At 46.6% G+C, this 14,374-nt stretch overlaps 1 protein-coding gene across 1 annotated transcript in view; it reads right to left on the bottom strand.

The window, feature by feature from the left end:
- The window catches only part of Sbf2 (SET binding factor 2), a 352,132-nt gene extending 348,219 nt beyond the window's left edge, over window positions 1-3,913 (bottom strand). The window contains 1 exon segment of the mRNA XM_037211535.1: window positions 3,713-3,913. Within this exon segment, the coding sequence (XP_037067430.1) occupies window positions 3,713-3,767 (55 nt within the window). The 5' untranslated portion in view covers window positions 3,768-3,913.
- Between the last annotated feature and the right edge of the window lie 10,461 nt (window positions 3,914-14,374).

The raw sequence follows: 14,374 nt of genomic DNA, 5'->3' as shown, positions 1-14,374 counted from the left end.
ACCCTTAGGCCATTGAGGTTAAAGTGAGAGTATGACTGTGTACAAGCATGCCTCTGACTAGACCTCCTATTTGTTGGCACTTTTAATTTTACACTTTCTAGCCTTTACAACTGTGAAAAGCAAAGCCTCTGTTTACAAATCATCCAATTTGTAGTACTTTGTTATAATAACCCCCCAACAGACTAAAACAAACAATAGCAGTACAATCCACTACAAAAGACACATAAATCATAAATCCATATTGATGTAAGTATATGACAAATCCATTAAAATCCTGATGAGGACCAAAACACCTGAATTCAAGGTATTCATTGAAAAGAAGGATTAACTCGGTAGTAGAAAAGCCTAGCAGATGGACCTGGGAGAGCAGGCTCTCTGGCCACAGCAGAAGAGCGGCCCTGCCCCTCACCACAGGCGTGGGAGAGCTGGCCCCAACAGCATGGGCATAGAAGAGCGGGCTCTGCCCCTTGCCTGACAGGGTGGTCCCAGCAGCCTGGGCTGACCAACTCAGCTACCACCCAGACACACATCCAGGGCTTAGAGTTGGCCCACCCCAACATCTACCTCATCTACCACCTTTGACAGTATGTGAAGGGACTGGTCCTGTGGAACCACAGCCACAGGATCTCCAATGAGGAGATCCAATGAGGAGTTTCTGTGAGGGTCCAGTGTTGATGGTGTACGAGAAGCCTTGAGCCAAACCAACATCTCACTGCAATGAAACTGAAAGGACAAAAGGGTACACTGCATGACTCCAAATGCCACTAAGACAAATAGAGAGGTGTTGGAGAGGTGGGAAAGATGGAGGATTGAAGTGGGGCTTTTGGGGTTTTTTTTTTTTTTTTTTTTTTTTTTTGGTTTTTTTTTTTGTTGTTGTTGTTTTTTGTTTTTGTTTTTTTTTGAGACAGGGTTTCTCTATGCAGTTTTGGTACCTGTCCTGGATCTCACCAGGTTCGCCTCAAACTCAAAGAGATCCGCCTGGCTCTACCTTCAAGTGTTGGAATTAAAGGTGTGCACCACTGCAGCCTGGCTCTTTTTGTTTTGCCTTGTTTTGAATCAATATTTTTAAATTTTCTTTTGGGGTGATGCTACGGTGGAGAAGGGCGGATATGGAGGGACTGGGAAATGAGCAGGATTGGGGTGCATGATATGAATTTCCCAACAAATCAATTAAAAATTATGTTTAAGAAAAGAAAAGCCTGGCTGACACTGATCACAAGTAATCAAAGTGAAAGTATGGACCAACTGAAAAGACAAAGAGACCATCAATCACTGCTGTAATACATTTGCCCTAGTGTATGTATCCAACTAGGAGAGAGAACACAGAGGTTTCAAGTTGAGGGACATTAGAGTTGAGCTGCAAAAATAACTGACCTAAAGTGATCAATGTATAGTAAGTTAATTTAAATAAGACAGGTAATTTAAGGTAATATGAATGGACCTAAATTAATTAAATGTGAGCTGTATGAATTATACTGTGCTTTCTGTAGGAGAAAACAGTACATGTTGAGCTAGCTTTTCAGTTCTTGACTGGTTGCTGGATTTCAACTTGTGCAAACAACTCCAAATTTTATAAGCTGATTTCTTTTAATAAATATTTTACTATACCTCTCAAAAAAAAAAAAACTGACCCATTATCTTCAAAAGTGACGAGATCAAGAAAAAGATGAGGGAACTTTTCCATGCTGAAAGAGGGAGACAAAGGAGACAACGCAAAAATGCAAACTTAATTGTACTGACTCCTTTGCCAGTTATGTGATTAGCAGCATAATCAACGAAACCCAAGCTAAGTGCAATACTGAGTCAGTGTGAATGTCCTGTTTTGAATACTGCACTGTCATTATGTAGGACAATGTTCTTTGTATAAAATTCACACTAAACCATTCTGAGTGACAGGGCGAAAGGTCAGCAGCTTCCTCTCAAAATGTTTTAAAAAAAATAAGATAAAATACCAACAACTATGTGCCATGCTTGCTTTCCGTCTTTCAAGTTTGTTACTGTTTCAAAATTGCTGGGTGGGAGGCTGGGTGTGGCCATAAATTTCAGCACTCTAGAGAGAGGCAGAGGCAAGTGGATCTCTGTGAGTTCAAAACCAACCTGGTCTACACAGGGAGTTCCCGGACAGCCAGGGCTCTGTAAAGAGACTCTGTCTCAAAAAACTAAAATAAAATAAAATAAAAATTGTTGTGGGGGAAAGAACGATATAAGTAAAAACTGAACAAGATTAAAAACAAAACTAATTCTCCACACTGTCAATCTGGATAATAGACTATATCATCTTGGTAAGAGACTGAAAAAGTACTAAGAAATGACATGACATTTTGCAGCAGCCAGAAGATTCTCTAAATACAACCCAGTGCCTTCTTTTTGGTGTATGCGTGTGTTTGTGTGTGTGTGTGTGTGTGTGTGTGTGTGTGTGTTTGTGTGTGTGATGGGGGCATGCATACTAGGGCACACCTATGAAAGTCAGAAGACAACTCTGTGTAATCAGTTCTTGCCTTCCACCTTTTCATGACTTCAGGGATCCAACTCAGGCAGACTCCAGGCTAGCCCAGCAAAAGCCTTGATCGGCTGAGGTATCTCACCTACCAGCAAGTAGTTCTTTTAAGTGACCTCAGTCAGGTAGTAGTGAGAAACCAAAGATGTGAAGGATCCCTTCTCCGATATAAAATTCTTAGGGATGAATAACAGAAAAGAGGTGGGTAGAACAATGGTATGCTGGTGCTATCAACGACTAACCACCTCCTGGGACGACTAAGCACCTCCTGGGACAAGGAAGAGGCTGGAGAGCTGGTACCTAAACTTCCTTTCAAGTTTGAGACTGGAATTACCCTGAAAGAAAGGAGCTTCCCCAGCTCACCTAGTTATTACATCCCGCTTATCTATATATAGCAACACAAAGAGATACAAACACGAAAATAAACGTGCGTGAACCCTGTATACTCCTGGTTGCGCAAGTCCATCAATCAAAAGTACAAAGCATCTGCCAAACTGTCCCTTGTGAAGGATTCTCTGACGAATAAAGAGAACAATCAAAGCACATGAAAGCTAAGTGAGAGCACCTGCAGTGGTGGCTATCTTTACTTAAGAGAATCATTTCGTTCTGGAATGCCCGCCCATACGTCCTGAAAGAATTTCCTAGAAATGTTTCAAAGTGCATGGATCCTTTGGCCCTTCCAAGTACCCGGCGTTTCGGTCGGGATGTCCCAGGCTCCCCCCCCCCCCCTCAGAGGGCAGGCGGGAGGCAGCACCGGACTCTCTGCACTTCCTCTCCGGGAGGACTGCCCCCAGCGTCCCTCTTACTCAGGATGCAGGGCACAAGTGGACTCCTAGGAACTCCCGCACAGTGTGCTCCCGCCCTCCCAACCCCGCCGGCACGAGGGCGCGGTCCCGGGTGCCAGCAGCCTCCACGGCAGAGCGCGCCGGCGCGCGGGCAGGCTCTCCACCGGCCCAGCCCCCCAGCCCCCGGGCGCACCGCCACGGCCTAGCCCCGCGACCGCCGTCCCGCGGTTCCCTCACACACGCCCACCGCCAGCTAGGCTCGACCGCGCAGCGAAGGCCCGACACTAGTCGACCCACCGCTCCTCCACCGCGGGACCCGGCCCTCCCGCTCCCCGCCTCCCGGCCACGACGCCCGGCCCCGCCGAGCCCACTGGACGGCTGCCGGGGGCGGAGGCGAAGCCCGGGGGCGGCGCCCGCCCCACACCCTTACCTGGCTTCTCGTGGTCGTAGCCTACCACAATGAAGTAGTCGGCCAGCCGAGCCATGACCGCCGCCGCTGCCGCGCCCGGGAAGCGGGTTCCCGTCGCCGCCCTCGCCGCCGCCGCCCACCCGGCCCAGGCGAGCTCAGCATTTTCCCTTCAGCGGCTGTAGCGGTAGCAGCGGCGCTTCAGCCATGTTTGACAACCGAGGCGCGCACTGCGCCTGCGCCGCGCCTCGCGCCCGCCCCTCCCCCGCCCCACCCGAGAGGGCTCGGCGACCCGGTTCCCGGCGTTCGCGAGCCCACGCGGTGCTCCGAGACCGCTCGGGCAACGCGGCTCGGGAAGTGGGCGGTCGGGCGCCCGCCACGCGCCGCCACGGAGGTCACGCACTTTAGAGCCTGGCTGCTGCCTCAACGCCCCCCTCCCCATAGCTTTATTTTCCTGGAACTGGGGTCCTTCCTTCCGCCTTCTCTTTCTCTTTTGCAGTTGGGGGGAAGCAAATGGAGGGGCGCGGGGTCACTTAGAAAGTTTGCTCTTTTTTTTTTTTTTTTTTTTTTTGCCGCTTGCTACCACCGGCAGCACGGAGGAGATTCTCCCGCCCTCGCTGGAAGCTTGGAATTTGCACCGCCAAGGCTTTTTGCTGCACGTTTCCTGTTTATGTTGTGCAGATGGGAATTTAGAAACATGCCACCGAGCAGGCGGGGGAGGAAAAGACTTGCGCAATCCTCGGAGGCGCCTATGGTTTCAGGGCTGCCTGGGCCGGGGGTGGTCAGCTTGGGCTTTCCTCTGAGCGCCCGAGGGAGTTTTATTCCACCTAGGAACGGGGCATCCCCGGGATCCTCCTGAAATGGGCCGGTCTCTCCCCGGGGAGCCCCGCCCGCCTGACTTTCACTGCCTTGCAGCGAGCGGGTCAGGGTTCTAGTAGCTGAAGCAGGAGTTAACGTCCAATTTGCTCTACTGCAAACAAGGAACAGAATGAGTTCGTGGAGCTCTCTGTCCGGACTAGAGATTATCCAAGTCGATTGCGCTTTTAAAAAATATCCCCTACTGATATTTTCGAATTTGGCTGGCACTGAACTTGGATGAGATTACTTTCCCACTTTTTAATGATCATAAAATTTTAGTAGGAAAATATGTATGCGAATTAAGACTGAAGTTTTCGGAACCTGGGGTTTAGAAATGATCTTCATGAGGACATCGTTCCCTGAGGGTTTGATCTTTAATGTATTGTACATAGTAGGTGCTAATGTGCTTAGTGCAACACACACACCCTCTGCCAAAGACTAGCAGAAAGCTGGTGATAAGCTGTGAACTCAGAGTCCAAAGGGTCACCGTCTCAGCTGCTCTGATTGATGAGTTCTCTTTTCTAGGCCAGCATTCCCCTTCCTGCTTCCGTGCCGGGAACTTAGGGCCTCATAAGCTGGGCAAACCTTGTACCATTAAACTATATTCCCTGCGAAAAGCCAGACTTTCAGCACATGCCTGAGAGGGTTGGGTTATGCTAGAAGAATTGAAACTGAAGATATACTTTACCTCAGGACCTCCTTTGTAAATGGCTACTTGTCAGTCAGCATAACTACAGTGATGAAAAGTACGTTGGTTTTCAAAATAATTAAAACAAACAAAACCACTCACCACACCTCGTAGAGAAAATTTCCCAGTAACTTCCCTGGGAGCTCTTCCTCCACTTTTTCAGTAAAAAGTAATTTCACTTCCTCTAGAGACAACCCATTCCACTGGTGAACAGCCATGTTAGAAAGTCCTTCCCTATTCCGTCAGAGTTGTCCTGTAACTGCCCTTGTTGTGTTCTCTGAAGCTACCGGGTAGGGGAAGGACACCACATGACTGTCAGTATGATTTTGAAAATGATTATTGTGCCCCCCCCCAATTTAACCTTTCTGGAATCTGGGATCGGGGACTGGTGAGGTGGCTGAGAGCCCTATGCTGCTGCTCTTGCAGAGGAGCAGATTTGATTCCCAGCATCCACATGACAGCTCACAACCAGTTAGTTAGCGTGGGATCCAACATCCTCTTCTAGCCTCCTCCAGTAACAGGCACAAATATGACACATGAACATGCAAACATCTGTACACATGGAATAAAAATCTTTTTATAACTGGAATAAGTTATATATCATAAAATGAAATATACACTTCGGTGACATTTAATGTATCTCACTGTTGGACAATGACCACATCTGTCTTGTTTCAAAACATTTTCTTCACTCAAGTTCATTAGACACTCCCATTTCCCCCTCTAGACCCCCTTCAATAACCAGCTTGCTTTCTGACTCTTTGGATTTGCCTACTGTGAATACTTCATATAACTTGAATTGTAAAGTATGTGAGTCTTGTGTCTGAGAATCTTGTTTGGTATACTGTTGTCCAGTTTGATCCCTGCTGTAGCTTCAGCACTTCTTTCTATTTTATTGGAGTATCAATACTCCATCCATTCTGCCTTACTGTTGAATAACATTCCACTGTATGTATGGATTGTGCTTTGCTTACCCACTGGTGGGTTGGGGCATTGTTTCTACTTTATGGTTATTGACACCATAACAATGCATGGCATGTATGTGCTTTTGGTATATCCTTAGGAGTGGCACCAATGAACAGTACTGAATTACATATGGTAATTCTCTGTTTAATTTTGAGAAACCACAATGATTGAATGATTTTACCCATCAGTACTGAACAAGGATTCTAACTTCTTTATATCTTTGTCAACACTTGTTTTCCTGTTTTGTTTTTTTTTTAATATTATAGGCATCATAATAGGTATGAATTATTTTTGTTTTGGGGATTTTGTTCTGTTTTTTGTTGTTTTGTTTTTTGTCTGTTTGTTTATTTTTTGAGACAGGGTTCCACTGTGTAGCTCTGGCCGTCCTGGAACTCACTCTGTAGACCAGGCTGGCCTCAAACTCAGAGATCTGCCTTCCTCTCCATCCCAAGTGCTGGTATTAAAGGAATGGGCCACCACAGCCTGGCCCAATAGGTATAAATTATTAATCTTTGTTGTTGCTCTTAAGACACAGTCTCACTAGAGACCTCACTAATCTGAAACCTAGGTTACCCTTGACCTCTGGATCCTCCTACTTTACTGCCCCCTCCCCCACAGACACACACTGGGATTAACAACATGGAATTAACCACCAGGCCTAGCTAAATGAATGTCTTACTGTGCTCTTGATTTATATTTCTTTAATGACTCATGATGTTGAGCATCTTTTCCTGTGTACGTCGGCCATTTCTAAATCTTCTTCAGAGAAATGTCTATACAAGTTCTTTGCCAACCACACCCTCCCCCCACCCTGCTAGGAGCTAACCATTGGCTTCCCCCATGCTAAGCAAGCTGTGTTCTATTGAGCCCTAGCCCAAGCCCAGCTCTGTTTGTCTCTGTTGTGTTTGTATACTCAGAGAACTAGATCCCTATCACATATAAACTCTGCAGATATTCTGTAGACTCTCAGGTCATTTTCCTGATCTTGTCATTTGGCTCACAAGTGTTTAACTTTGATAAAGTCCAAATATTCATTGGTTTTCTGTGATTTTTGTGTCATATCTAAGAATCTATTGTTGAATTTAAGATCATGAAGATCTACTTCTATGTAAGCAATGCATAATTACAGCTCTTGTATTTGGGCCTTTGATCCATTTTTAGTTGACTTTGTAGTGGTAGGGTTCTCGTTTTACCTTTTTTTTTTAGATCTATGTTTATTCTCTCTCTCTCTCTCTCTCTCTCTCTCTCTCTCTCTCTCTCTCTCGTGTGTGTGTGTGTGTGTGTGTGTGTGTGTGTGTCTGTGTGTGTGTGTGTGTGTCTGTGTGTGCCTGTGAAGACCAGAAAAGGATGTCAGAGCCCCGGAACTGGAGTTACAGGCAATTGTGAGCTACCCATTATAAGCTACCCCAGCTTGGATGCTGGGAACTGAACTTAGTTCCTTGGATGAGAATCAAGTTCTTTTAACCACTGAGCCAGCTCTCTAGCCCCCATTTACTTTTTAAATACATATTATTTAAATTCTATTTGCAAGTATTGGTATTTTTCTTCTGATGCTAGGAATGAAACCCAGGGTAATCACTATTCCTTCTACTAAAGCTACATTCCCACCCTGCAAGTTTATTTTATTTATTTATTTATTTATTCATTTATTTTTACTTTATCAAACCTAGAATCAAGCACTACCTTCCCAGTTGTATTTACTCTATTGGGGTCTTAGGTAGACTACTGGATGTTTAAATGGCTGTTTTGTAAAAGAGGCTTTCACTTGTCCTCAGGTAAATGTCTAAAGGTACTGTGTTCCTATCTACACATGAACACATTAGCATCCACTGAAGCTGTACTTTGCTTTCTCACCCAACAACTGCCTGGCTGCTAAAACTGATAAGCCCAGACAAGGCAGCCTGATTGCTGAGGTTGGCTGAAGGCCATCCCATCCCCTCAGATCACTACCATCATCTTCTACCAACAAGGAGAGAACAAAGCAAGTCCAGATTTGTTTGGCTAAAGACTGGGAGCTGCAGGGGAAGAAGGTTGTACAGCCCAGTGATGAAGCATGCACAAGAGCGATGACAGTCCTTCTTGCCTTAGAAGACAAAATGGAGCTGATGACTAGTGAGGACGATCTCTCACCCTGGTACTCCTCCAGTGGGCTGTGGTAGGGTAAGTGGTTTAACTGTACAGTCATTTCAAGTGCTTCCTGTGGTTAACCACTACAGTTCAGGGAGGCAGTATGAAAGTCAGATTTGACCATATGTCCTGCAGGCAAGACCAAAGGGGGGTCGGAGGGGGCCTTCAAATTGCATCTACCAACCCATAACAAAGGAGACTGAGAGCTGTGGTGGAAAATTCCCTGATCCATTGCCACATCTCTAACCACTCAGTTGCCTAAGTGAGAACCTTAATGGCTGCTCCCCTTGATGCTGGTCTTTCTCTCACCCCACATTCGTCATTCAGTCCTGTTGCTCCTACTTCCCACATATCCACTTCACTCTGACATCGAGTCACCTCCCATCTTGGTAGTTATAATACCTTCCTTACCTGTTTCCTTGTTCATTGGTTTCGTGTGTGTTAAATATGGTTCTATATATGTAAAACATTTTTTTAAGATCAGGTTTCATGTATACCAGGCTAGCCTCAGACTGTCCAAGCACTCAAAGAACTTCTGATTCTCCTGACTCCATCTCCTTGTTGGGATTACAGGTGTGTACCAAACTCAAGGTATGCAAGGTATGCAAGGCAACTGAACTACATTCCCATTATATATATATATATATATATATATATATATATATATATATATATCCTAAAGACAAAAAGCAGGCCAATGACCCTGTCTAAAATTAAATGTGTGTATCAAGCACACTATTTTCATTTTGAACTATGTTTGGGCTTCAGGGAAGAGAACTTGCAGAGATGGCTGATGAAATGTGACCTAGACCATTGAATCTCGACATTCATTTGAAGTACCCATGACTGCAGCGACTACAGTATAAATAGGTACTGTGAGGTTTTATAGGCTGCTTTTAGTTAGATTGCATGTTTGGTGAACAGGCCTTGGCTACATAATTTGCAGAGTCCAGTGCAAAATGAAAGTGAAGGACCCCCTATTCAAAAGTTAAGAATTGCAAAAGAGTTTCAGCAGAGCAGTAAAGCAAATGCAGGCTCTTCTGAGTACAGGTCCCATGCACCTGAACAAGGTGCATTTCCACAGGGCTGGCTGTGTTGGTGAAGTGTGTGTGCACACTGGAGTAGGGGCAGAGTTCAGATGGTGACGAGATTGTGTGCACCCTAACCTACCCTGGGTGCTACCACCATGTTTCTTCCCTTGCTGCTCTTCAAACCCTGTCTACCACAGTCATTAGCTAAGATGATATTCTTCTTGTGTTGTTATTTTTGAGCTGACAAAGGGACCCAGAGCTTTGTGCCTTCCTACCACATATTTTATCACTGAACTACCCCTCCCTACCTCAAAATAATCTTGAGTTGTTGTTTTGTCATGGTTGCTGTTGAGGTGATATCACTATATAGCAAAGCTCACAATCCTCCTGCCGCAACCTCCTGAGCGCCAGAATTACAGAAGTGTACCATCATGCCCAACACTTAAAACTATCTTTTAGATTTTTGTATGTAAAATGTGGGGTTTTTTTTAATTCTGAAATCTTATTAATTTGACGGGACAAAAGGATCTCTGAGGTAAGTGTGCATCAAATCATTTCTATCCTATTTTTCAAACCTATTTTCTTAGTTACTTTTCTATCTCTATGCTACATCATCATGACCTAGGCAACTTATAGAAGAAAACAAACAGTTGATTAGGTCCCTAGAGTTTAGTTTCAGGGGGTGAGTCCATGATTGGTGGGGACCATGGCAGCAGGCAGGCAGGCAGGCAGACAAGCAGGTATGGCACTAGAGCAGTAGCTGAGAGTTGTAGACCAGTTGCATGCTGGTCCACAAGCATGAAGAGGAGAGCTAGCTGGGAGTGGTGTGGGCTTTTATAACCTCAAAGCCCACCCTCAGTGACACACCTCCTTCGACAAGTCCATGCCTTCTAATTTTCCCAAGTACTGCTGTTAGTAGAACAGCCTTCTCTGTGCCTGTTGCCTTCTCTGTGTTCTCCTTCATTTATGCCAGAACAAGTTGCTTTCTTTAAGCTTTGGTGAGGTTGACCATTGGGCTCTATCATGTGCAAAGACTATCCGTGTCTGCCTGTTTTGTACAGAAGCTAGGAACACAGCTGTGTAGTAGAACAAGTGCTTCACATATGGAAGGTAGAGGAGGAGGAGGAGGAAAAGCATCTTTTCTTTATGTACATGCACTCGGCCTTAAAGCCAGAGGTTAACAGTCTTCCTGTCTCTGCCATTCCAAACAAGATAGAAATCACAGATACAGTAACAGTGCTATTTATTTGGTCCCAGAGGTTTTAAACCTGGTCCATCTCCTGTCTTATACTTAGCTGGTTTTGTGTGCATGTTCATTTTCTGGGAAGAATCTCTATTTTCATTAGCTCTTGTGAGAAGGCAGAACCCCGGAAGATGCTCTGAGCTTTGCATCCTGCCTTATTTACCCCCAGGAGACCAAATCCGAAAAGCTGATTGTGTCCTCTCTGTAAACCACTTGATGTTATGACTTCAGGATGCATCTTGAACCTTGTTTTCAAGAGAATGTTGTAAACAAGCCCTAAGCTTACCAGGCATTTTGTGCTTTGTGAATAAAAGTGCATCATAAAATTTCCTGTCTGAAAAGCGGCATCTGAGATCATCGTACAAAGCACACAGTTGCTCCCATTTTAGTTACTAACATCATTAGTACTATTTATTATTTCTTATTACTTTTATAAAGACCTGAGTATGATGACCCTAGTGTTAAGGACTGTGTACCCACTGTTAACTAAGAAACAAACCACACGTTCAAAACAAACAAACAAACCCTCCAAACATTGCTAAGAATTAGGTTCAGATTTAAGGCCTAAAAATAATTCAGTTGGAATGTGAGGAAGACATTGAAACACCATTATTCAGCAAGCTTTTAGAGTATATGTATATTATATATATTCTAGAGTATATGTGCATATGTATATTTATCTGTATGGTGACAGAGTGTACAAATCAACACAACTTAATTCTAGGGCACGAGAGAGCACAGGTGCGCGCGCGCGCGCACACACACACACACACACACACACACACACAGGAATCTTCTTTAACCAGGATTATTTTTTCTTTCTGTTTTCTTACCAGGAAGATTTTAAACATGTTTCTTCCCTCACTTCCTTCCTTCCTTGCTCAATGTGAATTTACAATCATTGTACTTGAATGGATGCAATTCTGTGAACATATGGCCACAAGGACCTCTGCTGCCTTATTTCTCTAGACCTGGAACCCAAAATGCATTCTAGTGATTTCTTTTTTCCCCTGTACTTGTAATTAAGTAAGGCAACTCATTTTCACAAGAAGGGAAGGAAAAAGTAGATACCCAGACGTGGTGAATTCCTCATCTACTTCCCACTTAGACCCTTTAGCACTTTGGGGAGCGCATTGACAGAGGCTGCCCACCCACGCTAACCACAACTATACAGACGCTTTCTAAGATTTTCTAACAAAATCCTCTGAGTTGCCAGTCTGGGACCTCGCCTAAAAAAAGAATTGGCTTGGTTCTCAGGCTACAATCTCTTAAGTGCCAGCGCGGCAAAGAGCACCCAGGCTGATAAGGCGCGTGCCAAGGCACTCAGGTGGGGATTCTTGGCACAGCGCCAACGTACTGGCGCAGACACAGAAGCTCTGGTGGAGCCAAGCCACGGAATCCCTCCTTTCACCCTTGGGTTCGCCACCTGCGGCTCAAAAAGAAGTGTGAATGTGTGGGTAGGTGTCGGGGGAGGGGTTCAGGGTGTAGCTCAGTGATAAGAACTGGAGCAGAAAGATCAGAAGTTCAAGGTCATCTTTGGCTACTTAGTTTCCCAGGCCAACCTGGACTACAGGGGAACCTATTCAAATAACAACAACAAACTTCACTAAGAGCATACTTGGCGATCATGTCCCAAGCCAGAGCTAACCTCGGGTCATGGACTTTCCTCAAATACGAAGCGAGCAGACAATGAGTTTCAGCCAGGCAGGATTCTCTGCAGACAGCCCCCCTCAAGGCTGGTAGGGACTGGAGAGAAGGAGTCCAGCTCACGAGACTTGCCCTGGCTGTGGACCAACGCCCGGCTGTCCTTGACCTCCCGGGCAGATCAAGACGCGGGCCAGGGAAATGAAAGTAAAACCTGATGTGCCCCCCCCTCCCCGGGCCCAGCGGGAAGTTGGCGACAGGTAGGTCGCATCCTCAGAGAGACTGACAGCCGCTGCGTCGACAGACAATAAGGGGATGAAGTGAAGGCCGGGGGGGGGGGGGGCAGGGAAAAGGGACAGAAGCGGAGAAAAAACTATGGTGAAGTTCTGGGTTTCCTGGGACCCCCACAGCGCTGTGCTCTACCTGGATGGGTGGGGCAGACACACCAGCGCCTGGCTGGGGCTGCGGTGACTGTCCCGCGGCCCAGAAGGCCCAAAAGCGGCCAGTTCGCCTAGCTGTAGCCCTTTCAACATTCGTGCCCCAAGCCCCTATCAGAACCAGAGCCTGGAATCTGTCCCCCGCCCCAGGTGGAACTCAGAACTCCTGTTCTAAGAAGATTCCCCAGAATAAGTAACCTCAGTGCGGCCATTTCTCTCCCAGGTGCAATGTCCGCTGTTCAATCTGGAGAGTGACAAGTGGCCCGAGCCAGCAACGCTCAGCCCAGACCTCGATGTGGGCAAGGTCCGCGGGACACAATGCCCAGCCGGCTTTGCGCTGGGTCTCAGAACATTTAATGGCAGACGAGGTAGGAAGCTTGGAGATCTGCCAGGGACGCTAGGAAGAGGACATGACTTGTCTGTGTCCAAATCCCCCTAACTGAGGACTAGGAGCTGGGGTAGGTAATGTCTTTTAGCTTTGGGACCTTCCAGGAAGGTGGTGGGTAGTGACACAGTAGACCTGCATGCGGAGCTGCGCCTTGGTGCTCAGTTTGGCCCTAGAAGGGAAGTGAACTTAAGAATCTGTGAAGAGCCGAACGTGTTCGAACTGATTCATCATGAATTAGCACATATCTCTGGGCTGGGGCCGGAATTCTCCTCTCCCCCTTGGCGAGAATGGTGACCCCCCCCCGCCCGAAGAATTCAGGCCACGGCACCCCAGTCTTTTGAGTTCGGACTATACAGCTTCCCAACTTTAGTGTGACTGGGCAATATACGCCCCTTCTCTGAATTTCACTTTAATATACGAGAACCCCAGCTCAGGAATGTGTGCAAAGATCAAAAGAGGCTGGGATTTGCCAACGGTAAAGCGATTAACATACGTGAAGCATTAGTGTGCTCCCTGTCAGTCACTCCTCACGTTTACAATGGATGAATGAAGGCAATCAGGTCAACTCGCAGGTTATAACCTTATAAGGCATAATAGTATTACAAGGAGGAAAACAAAACCTTCTTCCTAATTTTGGCTATTCCTGTATTTCCAAATTGGAATGTGAGTTCTGAATCTTCAGATAACTACCCTCTCCAAACCCCAATTTTCAATTCAGCTGTTCCCAGCTTTGCCCTGATTACGAAATCTTACTAGCTAGCCCGTCTAGAAAGCCTTCAGTCTCAGCCTCTGTCAGGGAGTCTGAGCCTCACCCTTCCTGGGGTACCCTGCCGGCAGAGGCCGACGGGGGGTCGAGGCTCAGTCAGGTGCTAAGCCGGCAGGGGGCGCGGCCCATTTGAGGACACATCTGCCAAAGTCCAGGGTTTAGGTTAGCCATGTGTCCCACCCGTCCCCCGGTTCTTACAGCTCTGTCCAGAAAGCTCAGATCAGCATTCTGAGCTGTAGAGGTTCTGGGAAAAGGATCCCCCCTCACCCCAAGCTGTTCTGGCCCTCCTTCCCGTCTCACTGTCTGAACCCTACGCCAGGAAATCAGGGCAAAGGAAGTTCCGCGCCAGTCTAATCTCCCAGAGCCGATCTCTGAGACCCCGGGCCACAAAGGACCTCTACCCCTACCCCCATACCCAGAGGCAAGCCGCGGGGCAGATCAGATCTTAGAAGCAAGCGCGCTGGAGGAAAGGGAGGGCTCCAGGGCAGAGCAGGCCCCGCCCCCCCGAGCCGGAGCGTGTATAAAGCGCTGGAGCCAG

This window comes from Peromyscus leucopus, chromosome 1 (genome assembly GCF_004664715.2).
Source record: "Peromyscus leucopus breed LL Stock chromosome 1, UCI_PerLeu_2.1, whole genome shotgun sequence".
In the NCBI taxonomy this organism is placed as follows: Eukaryota; Metazoa; Chordata; class Mammalia; order Rodentia; family Cricetidae; genus Peromyscus; species Peromyscus leucopus.
Note: the sequence above shows the minus strand (reverse complement) of the source record. Positions and strands in the feature narration are given on the sequence as shown.